The sequence below is a fragment of the Egretta garzetta genome, unplaced genomic scaffold (genome assembly GCF_000687185.1).
Source record: "Egretta garzetta isolate BGI_Z169 unplaced genomic scaffold, ASM68718v1 scaffold596, whole genome shotgun sequence".
NCBI classification, from domain to species: Eukaryota; Metazoa; Chordata; class Aves; order Pelecaniformes; family Ardeidae; genus Egretta; species Egretta garzetta.
In genome coordinates, this window is record NW_009260129.1 from 1034063 (window position 1) to 1049760 (window position 15698).

Consider the following 15698-nt stretch of genomic DNA (forward strand, 5'->3'; position numbering starts at 1 on the left):
GACAGACAGACAGTACACTTTTCAACAGAAAAACTCATGGCCTGATTAACAAATAGTTTTATAACTTTAGGAATTTCAATGCCTGGGAAAAGTGACAACAACCTATACCTATCCTATCTCTAGGACACTTAAATCAAGTTTCGCTTTCTGTAATGGCCCAGTGTAAGATCCTATGCCTATTGAAGACAATAGTGAGGCTCTAATCAACTTTAATAAAGAATAAAATTTCATCTCCGGTATCACAGTAGCACTGAACTCTTTTGGATGAGCTTGTTATTACTTGATAAATCTACCTGCAATCCAGGCAGTTCATCTGGGAAGAATTCTTAACTTCTTTCTCATTATACATTATAATTACAAGTACCAGGCAGAAGATCAACTTCTGGAAATATTTGTATTTCTAAACCTTGAAGACAGTTCCATTACTTCCTGCAAAAAGTATTATTTTACTGACCTTTCAGCTCCTGAAATAGGATTCAAAATGTTTTGAATACATAAGAATAACACTCCTCTAAGAGTTCTTCAGTTATGCAAAAAAACTTTTAATTGAAGTACAAAAGCCAACGTAATCTCTTGGTGCTAGGAATCTGGATTATCCACCTACTTACTCCACTGTGCTTTATATAAAATATTCCTGGCAAAACTCTTAATTCTGGAACTGTGACAGGTAACCTATCACAGGAGTTAACTAGTTTTAACAGCATTAGCAAATCACTTGCAAAATGAAACCAAAGAACAAAAAAAAAAAAGAAAAAAATTCTTTTTTCCAGGGCTTCAGATGAAACATAAGCCGGTAGTAGTTAACTATTTTAGATCTGCTGTCTTTTATGTACAAGTAGAGCTCTGTAGTTTAGGCATCAAACAGCTCTCCAGAACTCTTTAGTTAAATTCGAGCCATTTTTGATGCATGGAAAAAACAGCTACAATTTCCTAACTGGTAAGAGTTACATTTTCTAAAATTACCCAGACTTTTATTCTATTTCCCTATACCTTATTTCATCTTTCACCTTTTTATTTTCTTTTAAATTACAAGGTGCTAGGAGACTGGGAGCAGAAAACAAGAATTGACCTTATATGAATATTATAGCTTTCCAATGATTCTTGACCCAGATAGGACACCATATAAGTTAGCATAAACACAGTAAAGGTTTGCAAAGCCTTTAGTTAACAACAGACATTTTCTCAATTTGTTCAAAGCTATGAAAATAAAAAAAAAAACCTAAACCACTGAAATCAGAACATGAATCAGGTAATTCAGAAATAACACTGACATGCTGGTCTCACTTTGCAGTTAATCTAGAATACAACTCCATTGACTCCCATAGTCTATCTGTGACACTGCTTCATTAACAGAAACTTACTCTCTCACTGAAGAACAGATTAGTAACTTCCTGACTAAAACTCACGTGCAGCAAACAATCCATATTAATTTAATAATAAAAAGCAGAAAGGCGAAGTATAATAAAAAGCCTACTTAGTTTGAAATGCACACATGAGATTGGCAGGGAAAAGAAACAAGCTAAAAACTATCAAAACTATATAGAGCCAAAATGGATTGATTAAGTCACAAGACAGACAAAACCCAGCAGCTTTTTCAGTTAAATTTTCAGCAGATTTTATTAACTGCTTGGACAGTTGCCATGCTGCCACTATTTGGATTTTATTCTAAGTCTTAGAATTTATTATTTTTCTGAAAAATCCAACTCATGCTGTTATGCAATTTATAATTTTCTCTCTTTTTCTTAAAAACTAAGGTTTCTATCCTTCTGGCTTGCTAAAACAAACTGTAGGGGTTCTAGAAAGAAACAGAACTAAGCTCTAAGGATTCACATCCATTTTATTTTTATTTTAAATCTATTATTGTCATTTATCACTAGGATTTCACTGAAATCTGTGAGAAGTGAGTTAATGTACCAAATTATGTAACAAAATGGTAACCTTATGCATAACAATGTGTAAAGTATGCTAAAGCATTTTACTCCTGTATGCAAATAAAATGTTGCCATTGATGCTACTAGGGGAAAAAAAATCAGCATTTAGTTAGGCAAAGCAAAAGTTAATTCAGTTTGCAACATGACAGGTGACACATACTACTAAACCTGTTGACTATAGGAAAATTGAAGAAACTGAAATGCTTTAAAAAAGTATTGAAGATGCAAAACCTGCAAGTAAAAAACAAATACCTGAGAAGCATTTGGGTGCTATCAGAAAGTTTTGGTGTATAGATCAAGTTTGTACTAGTGGCTTTCTAGAGTTTGAAGAAAATAAAAAACTTCCAAGTATACTGTTGTGCCTACAACATAAAGCCTCACAAATAATGTGGATGCTGTGTTTCAATAAAAGCATGGTTAACTGAAATTAAATATGGTAAAACTACAAAAGAAATTTAAGGAATGGAAATTTCTTGTGTGTGCTTTTAAAACATCTCTCCTCAGTCCAATAAGCATTGTTGAGGTAAGTCTAATCTAGAAGCCTATATAGAACTTGTTTTTTAAGCCACAATCACCTCAGCATCGTAACCATACTATACACAAAATGTCTGTGCTTGTTCAAGAGAAAGACTGTGATTTTTTTCTGAACTACTCCATTAGGAAGTTGTTTAGTAGTTTATCAAATAAGTTGTCTTATTATCACTTTAGGATATTTTGTCTTAATAAACCCGTAGCCCAGTTTTACAGATGTCAGTATGTGTTGGACTATGATACCTTGCTCGCTGTCTTCAAAAAGGGTACCACTATAAAAATGCATATTTCTCTGTTGTCCATAAGCTCAAGCCCTTTTTAAAAAGACCTATAAATTCTTGACGCTTTAGACTCACAGTGGCTTGGTTTAAAGGTAATGTTTGACTAAACAGTATAACCAGGAAACATGAGAATACAGGATTGAGAACAGTAGAAAAATACAGATTATTTTTTACATAAAATAAATATATAGGGTTAAACAACATCCATAGAAAGTAGTGATTAATTATTTCTGGTTACAACAATAATATATTTGTTAACAGAAAGTTACAATGTACAGTAGATAACAATACAGTTATAGTATCTATTAAAAAGAATTAGCTGAATGTTCAGCTCCCACAAATGAAAGCAAAAAGGTATAAACTTTGTGTGCAATAACTGAAAGATATATTTGAAATTAAGTTGGAAAGCTGGAGGTTTACTTCTGTAAGTAGAATTTAAAATACACATTGTTTAGACAAGCATACATGTATCAATTTCCCTAGACTAAGCTGTAAAGATAATTCAGTTTCTGAGCCACAAGCTTCTACTCACGAAGAGCTACATAAACACAGCCTAAAAATGGAATTTGACTTTAGGAATTGTATCTCTGATAAATTTCCCTTAAATGGTCTGACAAGGAATGCTTATGGGAAGGAGATTTCATAATAAGATTGTACTTTAAGGTGGCAAGTGTTTAGCACCAGACTTAAAGCTGTGCAAATACATTTGGCATAATATTTGGGTGAGATATTACTTTATTTCTTCCTAACAATCTTCGTCTGAAGGCCATTCACTTTCAGTCAGGCCTGTGATTGATCCAGAACTGATGGATAATATAACTATTTAAATATCCTGGTTTTTCCTACCCTGGAAAATATCTGGGCACAGGATGACAGCGGCAAGCTTGCAAGTCTGAGCCATACAGCAGGTTCAGGTGAAAGGCAGGGTGTTAGCTGTTATCTTCCAGCCAAGACTAGTCATTAACTGTGCAATTCTTCAGTTCAAAGGTGCTTTAAGTCTCTTGATATGTGGTTGTTGTCGCCAAACCACAGTCTCAGCTGGAAGATAGGACTGTCAGCATCTGTGATCTGTACTTACTCATTTTTTCCTTCTTACTGGAACAATGAAAGAGTACTCCCACAACTCATGCTGATCACAACCAAGACTAAGCAACAAATAGCATTGCCTTCCAACTGAAATTTACTTCTGATAAATCTCATACCCTCAAATTGAAGCCCAAACCAAACTCTGAATATGAACATACAAGAGCACTTTGGGATATTCAAGTTTTTCAAATAGAAAAGGTGCATGACCCTCAAATTAAGAAAAGGAATGAGGAAAAATTATCTGTAGCATACATTAAGTCTACAGTCTTTGCCAAAAAGGACTAGAAGTGTTTACCCAATTAGATGCATCTGACAGAGGTGGTAGAATTGATATAACTACGCAGAAGTAGTACATTGACTGCAGTTTACCACTGATTTAAAGGAAAAAGAAACATTAGAAATATTAATAAACCTGAAGCAGTTACCCTAATCATGCAAATTAAATATTTAGTCCTTTAGTTGTCTCTTAATAAAACCTGCTAGAATTCTTCAATACACTAAGATAACTATGACAAAAATACATACAGACATTATCAAACATTGAAATTAGATACTAAGCATGTTCTGTAAATGTGGAAGAAATCTTACTTCAGAAATACAAGTTCACTTTTTAAACTGTGCACTGAATGTTTTAAGTCAAGCAATTTTTATATTTAGCATTTTTCCCCCAAAACCCTAGCTTCTAATAGCTACAAACCACAAGCGTTTCCACTAAAATTAATCAGGCAAAATATACAGACATATTTATTTCAAGAATGTGGAATAAAGCTTGACATTGTATGACCAAAGACTACCCTAAAATTAAAAAGTAAGGCTACAAAGAGAGAAGAACAGACTAAAGCTCATGATTGCTGCATGCTTGAGAGTGGCTGTAATGAAGTAAACAGGCTAGATTGTGAAGTAGTTTAATAAAAACTTTCTTTTTAATCTTTCTTTAAAACTACTATTATAATCAGCACATTCCAATGAGACAAAAATGTTCTAGAATCATCACACTTGGCTTTAAAAATTCCTGTTTCTATTAGAAAATGTTGCAGTTTTCTGGTTTAGATAAGTATGAAAAGTAAGTTAAAGAAATAGTGGCTCATGAGTTTCCATTGAAAATTTCCTGTATTTTGTTGGATAAACACCATTCTGAAAACTTCTATATCCTGTTCAGTCTTGCTAGTAAGTTTGACGGTATGCAGAGCAAAGACAATCTGTATTTTTCACAGTGCAACTGTCAAAGTCTGGCTAGCTCCCTGATCTCTGCATTATATTTATTCAGCATGCTGCGATTTTGGAAAGAGAAAATATTACTGAGATCTGTGTACTGTGAACTAAGGGATAAACAAAGATCTTCAGAACTACTTTGTATGAATAATACAGCAGTAGCACTATGTGAACAATGCTTCAATTTCTAGGGTACCCAGCTGGACATCACAAGATTTCATGCGTGTAAAGAGATGGGCCTGTCTTCTGTCTTAAAAGACAAGAAGGTAAGTAATGCAAGTTCCTGAGCAAAGAGATAAAGCTTCATCTAGGAAGGTATATTGGGAGAGCTGTTTTTAAGGATTTAATAACAAAGCCATTGTTATTAAGATAAAACAACATGGTGGTCTTTTCTGCAGTCAGTACTGCAGATAGGTGATAGAGGCTTCCACTTCTCTCCTTTTCATATTCTCCTCCGCCTTACTGCTAGCCTCAATTAAAGGTAATGTATAACCAACTTTTCTACTACAGCACAATATTTTTAATCTAAAAGCTACTTATTCATCATAATTATCCAGTGTGTTGTATCTCCCATCCTTCATCAATATCTTTACAGATTCTTGCAGCAGAGCTTAAGATTGGTATGAATTGAATATGAATGGGAACGTGCTTGTGCATGTGTGTGCACACCCAACAAACGGGTTAAAGGAAAGGTACGCATTAACTGCTACACAATGACGTACATGTGATTTCATACAAATATAACCAGGGAACAAACTGACATAAAGACAATTTTAAGAAAATGCCACCAAACATACCTGAGTAAGGAAAATAAGGGAACTACATAAGGCATATGGTGGTGTTAAGCAAACTAATAAAGCAAATAATAAAGAAAGGTAGCATCCACTCCTAAGAGTTACATAATGCAAGTTCAAGATAATTTTGTCACTGCAAATCAAGAAGAAGACAAGAGAGCTAATAATGATTTCTCCAGAAACAATTCCATAGAAACAATTCTAGTTAGACCATTGTGGCATATGTCTTGCTGCATACATGTGATTTTGAGCATGATGGAATGAAATCTGTAAGTGAACGAGCTTGAGTGGCTAAAATAACCTTGCTTTGAGATTTTGTAAATATCTATCACCTTTTCCTACCATATAACCCTGTGATGATTTTTGTAACAAGAATTTCCTACATGATCGTATTGGAAGACATCTCATGCTTCCATATTATGCCCAGCATAAAATAGTTAAAACCATGTATCTTACCATGAATATGTATTTAGTGCTGTAGCTACTTCTGGTAGTGAAAGTAAAATAATTTCAGATTAAAGAGATATTTGTGTATGAACTTAAAGTTTGAAGTTGTGTTTTCTATATGCCAATTGCATCCAAGGCCACAAAATATGCTTAGTACACTATACCAAACTGTTAGTTCAATTGGATTTTGGGGGGTAATAGCTCCAAAGATGTTTTACTTTATATGCTGCTGTTCTATCTATGAGTTTAATGAAATTGCATGTTTTAGGTATTTCACTTTAGGGTAATATGGGAGACTAGTGACATCAGCCAAATAAAAATTAATTTCAAAGAAATTTACTGATTTCTATTTTTTTTCCTAAAATTTTCTGTTCAAGACAGTTTTTCATATGCATATTCACACATTCTTTCACCACCAGCATAGCCCTTTGTGGTCACTGTGCCACTTCTTTCAAATACTTACGAGCTTTCCCAGGATCCTCAGGAACAACAGATGCTGAGGGAAAATACTTAAATCAACTTAAAGGTAAACCATTATGGTCATATTAATTCTTTGCAGGCAGAGGAAATAAACACCAAACTGAACTTAATCATAAGGTCTCTTATAAGCAGCTTATATGTAAAATGACATAGTAATGAAAACAAACAGCAAAATTTCAAATTCAAGCTCTTCTCTTCAGCTTGTGGGATAAGATAACTAAAGATAGTTAAGGAGGGTCTGTTCATATCATATCTCACTATTATTATTACTTTTTGCAAATTTATGACCATTTCTAGGTAAATATTCTTTCATGCTGATTGATAAATAACTTCAGTGATGTCAACTGGGTATCTAGCAAACTTCTATTTTTCACAGCAGAGAAGATAAAAGTTGCATTAGAATTTCAACCTTTCCATGTAAGGAAATTATGAACTAGAAATACTCATAAGTACTCATGTCCATTTCACACTTTACCTCTGTTTCTGCTGCATGGGCTGTTGTCTCATAGCCATATATTGCATGTCCTCTTGTAGTCGATTAAGAGGAGAGTCTGGCTTGACACGAATCCCATAGTAATGATATTTGGAGTTCCCCCTTTATGAAAGACCAAGAATTAAGAGAACAGTAACACCAGTTTTATGCATCTACATTTAGTTTACTTTACAATTTACATTGACTGGAAAATAATACCCACAAATCAGGCCTGAATCTCCTGTCATATCTAATTCACATGGGTGTCATTTTACCACCTTTGGGAAATCAATTCACTCTCTTAAACAAACATTATCCAGCATTTTAACTTGTAATCCGCTTGAGTAAGAAAAATAAAATGCAAAGAAATACAACTCATCTAGTTAAAGAGAAACACATTTCTCAGTAATTTCCAAATAACAAGCGACATTTTATTTGCATTGACAAAAATCTGCAGTGTATTTATCAGAATGTAAACACATAAATAGTCCAAAATAGAGGAAGTATAACAACATCTGGAAAAGGATAAAACTGTTTAACATTACGAGACAGAACTGACAGAAAACCACTGTAATATTTAAATGCAGGTTTTATTTATTTTTGGACTAACAGACAAGTTCCTTACTCATAATTCCTACTTGCACTTTCTATTATAGTTCAGGATTTCATTAACACAAACCTAGTTCCAAGTCTTCTGGTCCGTAATCCCATGAAGATTGACCTTATGAGTTTTCCAAATGAGGCAGCATTGACTGGATCCAACTTGTGTTCCTGACAATGTCGTAAGTAATGGTTGTAAAGCGTACTTCTTGGAAGGCTCACTCCTTCTGCAGTTTCATAGTTGTCTAAAAGCCATTGAAGCTATATCACATACAAAACAGAAAAAAAAAAATTATTACTCTATTAAAAATATCTTAGGCATACAACATTAACTTATGAAAGTTTGAAACCACTCTTCAGGTCTATTAAACAATTACTTCTTTCTTCAGAGATTCCTTAAATGCTAGCTATACCACGGTGCTTTAGGAGAATTACCAGGAAATAGCAGAACTCATTGCACTTGTGACCTCAGATAAGTGTCCACTTCTTAATACATTTTTGATTCAGTACCACACACCAATACTTGATAAAGGTATCTATGCTTTGGAGACAAACTGTTAGTACTGCAAAGAAATAAAGTAATCATGAATATCATTCACATAAATTGCAGAAAACAAACTCCTTGGACTAACAACAGTTAGTTAATGCATTTGTAAACCTGGAATACTGTACTGTTTTTCTTTGCCTGATGTTAAAAAACATTACGGCACTTGACTGAATAGGGTATTTTTTACTCTCAGATACATAAAAGAAAAAAGCTATTGCATATAAGTCAAAGAGCAACTAGATAATGTTGAAAGTAACTGGTACATCTATGAAGCATGAAGGGTTCAATCCCTTTCAGTTGTAGCCTGTTTACATTTGACTTCCAAGAGGAACAGACTGAGATTCTTGGAAGAATACTAATCTTTTCATGTAATTGTGGTAGGTAATTTTAGACACATGCAAGAAAATTCTTTTTATGCAACACCATTAGACTCTCCAAGCAGTGCACACTCATGAAACACCTCTAGCTGTCACTATTATACAAAAAAAGTAAAAAGGACAATTTAATACCCCTAGATTTAACATCATAGGAGAATGACAAAATAGATAAAAAACAATATAGGTCGAGCATGCATTTAGTTTTTTGATATGCTGATATTTTCCATGGTTTCAGTTCCCTGACATTCTCCTTTAGATACAGCTTGAATAAATCACAAATTCCTTTTTCTTTTTTAGTTTTATTTCTCTGATTTCATAATTATTTATATCAAAATAGTACTATATGAATATTTAAGCTTGCTAGGATCAGAGATCTTACCAAAACTCTGGATTTAATTTGACTATCCAGTGAAAATCCAACGTAAGGATGTTGTGTCTTCCAAGACCTGCTACAAATTTTTACTCTGATAAGCTATATATTCACACATATGTGTAATAATTTTCAATTTAGTCCAGCAAATCAGGGTCTAGCATAACCAAACCACAAATTATTAAGCAGCAATAAAAGATATACATGGTCTATGTATGATTTATTCCTTCGCAGAATTATTTTCTGTTAGAGCAGTGCACAAATTCAGTTCCATCAATGTTCAGTGTAACTTATCATGCAAAGAACATGAATGTTTTAGTATGCAATAACCATGAAATGTTTTAGTCCTGACCTTTTCTTTATCACAAAATGGTTATCTACTAAAGTACAGATGGTATCAAATACATTGAATTTACAGCTATTTTGGTCACAGTGAGAAATTCACCAACACAAATGCAAAAACATCACAAGAAAATTTACTCTAGACCATTCAAACACCATTTCCTTATTTGCCTTTTATTTATAACAGGCACATAACATCTCCACGTTTCTTAAACACAAGCTCTAGAAAAACATACAGAAGTAATATGCAAATGCTTCCAAGACATAGAATTTTTACCTCAGTTTGCAGGTAATTTTCCATTTCAAATAGACAAAATTAAAAAGTACAGTTCATCATCTTTAAATCAGTTATCATTATTTTAAAAGTCTTAACATTTCACAAGTGCTTCCAACTTGAACATCTGTCATTTTGAAATAAAGCTAAAGAAAAAGTATAATTGTAAACATTAACTCTTATCTGAATGTATTAAGCTTATTTCACTAATGACCTGACATAAGCCTGCCTGGTCTTAGAAGCAAAGGTAATTATATCTTTAAACTGTTGCATTTTATCTATATTTAAAATCTATTATTACATCTATACTTGTATTATATACATGTATACAACATTTGTCATACATTATTAAATCTATAATTTAATCAGAACAGATATGGAATGTGAAGTATTTCTGGAAAAACTGTCAATCCCAAAAGCCTGACCAGAAAAAAAATTATTTTCCAATTAAGTTCTGTATGTAGCATTAAAGGTATTTTCCCCCAGATGCCTTCTAGCCTGTTATGAATCACTTTAAGTGCACTTTATTAATCATATGAATTTCTAACAGATGTTATTTCAACCATAACTTGCATTATTCAACACCAAAAAAACCCAAATCAAAAGACAAGTTCAATATAAGAATTTTTGCTCCTGGGTGGAGTTATTTAGTAGGAAAGGCTTGAAACCATTACTTCCTAGATTATAGCCTGGAAGAAAAAGTGCAGCTAATATGATTTTAAAAGGAAAATTATCCTCAAACATTATAGAACTATTAATTTTCTTTTTTTTCCTACCGAAGTGAAACATAATTCTAAAACTGAGCTGTTCAGGTTTGAATCCTGGCTTTTTAACTCATAGTTCTGACCATACTGTACAGGTAAGATGGGTAAAGGTATGAAATACTTGTCAGACCTGTTAAAATGACTGTGACTCAAGTTAAGCTGCAATTTTTATGAAACATTCAACCATCAATTAATTAAATAAGTCAATCTCATGCAGAAATAAATCAGGAAAGAAAACAGAGGAGAAATTACAAACTCCTTAAAATGACCACACATGAATTTAGGCAAAAAAAAAAAAAAATCCTAGCAAACCTCATAGAGATTATCATAGGGTGAAAATCCCAATCCCCAAACTGGTATTTTCCCACAAATTAATATGTCATCTGCAAAGTGAAAGTTAATTTAACACAGAATTTAGAATTCTATTTTAAAACCTGTTAAACCCAATTATTTTAATAAATGCCAAATCAAACTATTAGAAGTCCACATCAAGAACAGTTTAAAGAGACAAAGACTAAACCTATACCTATTTCTCCATACTGTCCTTACTTGAGTTTAAAGACAATAAGCATTGCTTTAAAAATAGGCAAAACATCCAGTAAGTTTGATCTAGAAAGTTAAATTTTTCCAAAAGGACAAGGGCTAGAAAAGACTGAATAGCACAAAAATATGTAAAGGGATTTTTTTTTTTTTCCCACAAAGATTTATACCTATCAGAATAACTTTGAATAAGACTTCACAGCCAAGAAAGAAATATCATTGTAAGACTTAACAGTTGGATGTGAATCTCATTATTAGGAACACATTGTGAACAGTGCATAGCATCAGGAATGAATGGAACACAGTTTACTGGGGTACAGCATCTTATCTTGTAATTCTTCTTAGTTTTATACCAAGATTCTGGACTTCCTAAAAGGATTAAACACAAACTTGTCTTCAAAACAATTATTTTGTAAACATCCAAGGTCAGAATAACTTTGAATAAGACTTCACAGCCAAGAAAGAAATATCATTGTAAGACTTAACAGTTGGATGTGAATCTCATTATTAGGAACACATTGTGAACAGTGCATAGCATCAGGAATGAATGGAACACAGTTTACTGGGGTACAGCATCTTATCTTGTAATTCTTCTTAGTTTTATACCAAGATTCTGGACTTCCTAAAAGGATTAAACACAAACTTGTCTTCAAAACAATTATTTTGTAAACATCCAAGGTGGAATCTAAAAGTTCTTCTGTGTAACATTTTGTATAAATTTTTGTAATATGACTTTCCTCTTTTAATTTTGGCATTTTCTAAAGAAAAAAAAAGTTTGTTTAAAATTCTAGTTTTGACTTTGACATAATGAGACCCATCCAGAAAAAATCCAAAGCCCAAACCTGCTAAACCAAACATTTTTAGTTTGATTTCTGAGGGACAGCTTCTATGATATTCTTACATTAAGACCACAAACTAAATTTAAATTTCTTCTGTAAAATAATAAAGGAATTTGAATTTATATAATTAGTAAAGCTGAGAAGGAAAAAAGAGGTAAGATGAATATAAAATAATCAACATGGCAAAAATAGAAAATACAAAATCACAAATACAAACAGAGAGAAAAAAAACATTTCAAGAAAGACTAGCAACTTAAAAGCACTATTATTATTTATATAAAAAGTTTTAAATTAACGTTGGGCCTTTTCCTTTATTTTTAAGTTACATATAATGAATTTATATTTGGAGATCATGTTTTTACCTAAGTATCTTTTAGCTTTGTATATCTAAAGTTCTGACCTGTAAGATAACTAGAGTAAGAACAAAGCAAGAGGCAGCTAAGTAAGACATTTTTGTGTACTTCAAATTAAGTTAATGCTTTCATTTTTTTTTTTTCAGGTCATCATAAGCGTCTTTAGGATTCTTAAGGAAATAATTTCATCATAAACTCTCTATCCAAAATAAATTAAGAAACACCTACAAATAATCTCAAGATATTAATTAGGCATGCTTTTTGTTTCTTCTCTTCCTCTTCACATCCCCTGAAATTAATACAGGGTATACAGATTTTGCTTTGTAGACAACTTTATTTAAAATGTCAAAGGCCAGCTAATTTAGAATTATTTGAACTTTATCTTGACATTTACACTATAATCTGCAAAACAGTCAAATGTGTTAACTTGCCTTAGCACAGGTGTAGAGCATAGGAAACAGGCAACACTCTTCAAAATACTATAAAGACATTTCATCTGACAAAATAAAGCCATGGGAGATGTAGTAGAAGATTACAAGCAACTAAGGTGAGAAGACCAAAAAGTAGTAATAAAATAAAACAAACATTTAGAGGCAGGCTAAGCATGCAGAACAAGCAAGAGAGAGTGTATGTGAAGAAGAGACAACTTACATGGCTGTTGAGAAGAGAGCTTCTGTGAGTGGACAGACCATCAGACTTTTGCAGTGTCTCAATCGCCATTTCAATCTGATAATAGATGTCATTAAAAAAAGGACTCAAGATGAGATAGTAAAAAAGCCTGATCAGAGAAGTTTTGACAGATTGCTTACAGATCAATAGAAATGCCTGCTTTATTCCTGGCTAGAGCATATGTTCTACTAATAGGCCTCATTACAGAGTCCCAGTGAACACAAACCTCCCCAGTGAGGTCAGAAGACATTTTGCTTGCACATACACTGCAGGATCACAGCCTCAAAGTCCATTTTACCTTCCAGCCTGCTCAGGAAATTAAATGAATAGATTTACCGGTGAGCCGCAGTGAAACAAAAATAACCCTGATTGAACAAAAATATCATTAATAAAATAAAAAAAATAAACAAATCCCTAAACAGAACTTTAATAAAGGCCTCCATATGTTTTCCCTCCAACTGTATCAGAGACATGCACAGCTTGCAATAAGAATTTAATTAGAAACAAAATTTCAGCTCTCTGGAATCACAGAATCAAATCCCAAACCCAAATAATTCAATAGGTTTTCCATCATTAGCTTCACTGGGACAGGACATCACCCTTACTGCTGCCAGCCCCCTTTGAATATCCCCAGCTGTCAAAGTAAATGGCAAGTCAGGAGTTACACAGATTGCAGGATCCAGCCTTTGGAAAAGCAGATTTGTTCACAATAATTTTGCCTTTTAAAAGGAAAAGAAAACAGAGCACTGCTAATATACAGTTCTTCAAATGCAAATGTACAAATACTCTCACATCCATTCCCATCGTTTTTTAACATCAATGGACATTTTGATCACTTGGATAACAACAGCATTAAAGAAAAAAAAATAGAACATAACTGTAATTTAACTGAGGACACAGAAGAGCAAAAACAATAATGAAAATGACAGAGACAATGGGATGCGCAGTAAGAACAGTCATGCAATTAATTAGCTACATTAAATAGCCAAAATGAAAGCAATGGAAACCACCACTTATACTTCTAAAAACACTTATCATTCTCCATGTAGACATTTTTTAATGAGCCTTCCTTATCCTACTTCAAATATCATGGTACTATCCATAATTTTAGTGGCATGATTTGTCAACATTGGCTGAATTCACTCTCTGTGTAACAGAAACTGAAAGATACTACAGTTGGTATTTGAATTTACTGTACATATAAAATTAGCTTCTCCTTTTTTTACACGGCAACTGACAAGTATTTTATTGTAGTAACTGTGAGGAATCACTTCTTGTTTCTCTCTTAAAAATGTTTAATATTAGCTATACAAGCCTTATTATAAAAACTACATTATTAAAAATGTGCAATTAACTATGTAAGAAAACATAAGCTTACATGGCAATAATACCTTTTTTTAATAGTCTGATTCCAATCACACAGGAAAGATCAAATTTTAAAAGCATGCCGCTTGATAAAAACAACAGGCTTGAAACATCATGATAGTATGGTCAACTCACTATATACCACAGCCGTAGAATTTCCCCTCTAAACATAATGCTACAATCAAACAATGAAGACCGTATACACATTTAAATCCTAATTCTGAATCTTAGGTTACTTTTTCCACAATGCTTAGTCCACAGCATTACTATAGCACTGAGGTTACACCATTCATTCCCACTGCTGTACTACTCTCGTTCTGTTGCTGTAATTTGTGGCCTTGTTTGTTCAGGGAACCAATCTGTTAAAAAACAGTAGTAATTGCACTTAAAAAGAAAAGTTGCATTACAGATGACACTCATTCCTTGCTGCCATATATTGCTTCAATGCCTTCTGGTGCTATGCAATGAGTCAAATAAATAACCTCTTTCTTTTTTGTCATTTGGGCGATTTTTGTTGCTGGAGTTTCTTTTAGAAGTAGATTTCACCAGTATGGCCATTGAAGACAATGAATCTGTGTTCACTTTTACTGCATAGCATAAGCCAAGCAGTGTTGGTCACCACTAAAACATGTTAATTACTTCATCAAGCTCAGAAGGATATATGATCTATATTTAAAATGAGTCTTCATCACATTCTACTAGGGCAAGCTTCCCAAGAGAAATTGTTCTCACTACTAATTATTTTGTTCATTATTTCTAGTCTAGATTTTGATAACATGAACTTTCAGCTTTATCTGACAGATACATATCTCTTTAATGACAGAAACCTTCCTATATAGGCCACATAACCAGTTCTTAACTGTTTTTGAGCATAAAATGTATTTCATTTGAAGACACATTTTCTAGACACTAAATCATCTTGCCCTTTCTGAACATTTCTGGCTACTTCTTGTTTTACTCTATTGGTGTTCCTCAGGGCTCAATTCTAGGGCCAGTTCTGTTCAATATTTTTATCAATGATCTGGATGCAAGAGTTGAATGCACCATTAGTAAATTTGCTGATGATACCACACTGGGAGGTGCTGTTGACTCTCCTGAGGGACAAGGGGCCTTGCAGAGGGATCGGGATAGATTGGAGCATTGGGCAATCACCAATGGCATCAAATTTAAGAAGTCCAAATGCCAGATTCCGCACCTGGGATGGAGTAATGCTGAGCACAGTAAGTGTACATTCAAGGCCAGGTTGGATGGGGGTCTGATCAATCTGATCTAGTTAGCAGTGTCCCTGCTCACTGCAGGGGGGTTGGACTAGATGACCACTAGTGGTCCCTTCCAACCCTAAACATTCTATGATTCTATGATTCTAAGTTGGGAGAGGAGTGGCTGGGGGGAGGGCCTCCCGGAGGGGGCCCCGGGGGGGTGGT

General features: G+C 33.5%; 1 protein-coding gene across 1 annotated transcript in view; it reads right to left on the reverse strand.

Moving 5' to 3' along the window:
* Positions 1-15698, reverse strand: part of RFX3 (regulatory factor X3) — a 59026-nt gene that overhangs the window by 12705 nt on the left and 30623 nt on the right. Inside the window, exons 4-6 of the mRNA XM_009641501.2 lie at positions 12892-12966; positions 7914-8095; positions 7238-7357 (exon numbers count right to left, since the gene is read on the reverse strand). Coding sequence (XP_009639796.1) covers positions 7238-7357; positions 7914-8095; positions 12892-12966 — 377 coding nt within the window. The remainder of the gene's footprint in view (positions 1-7237; positions 7358-7913; positions 8096-12891; positions 12967-15698) is intronic.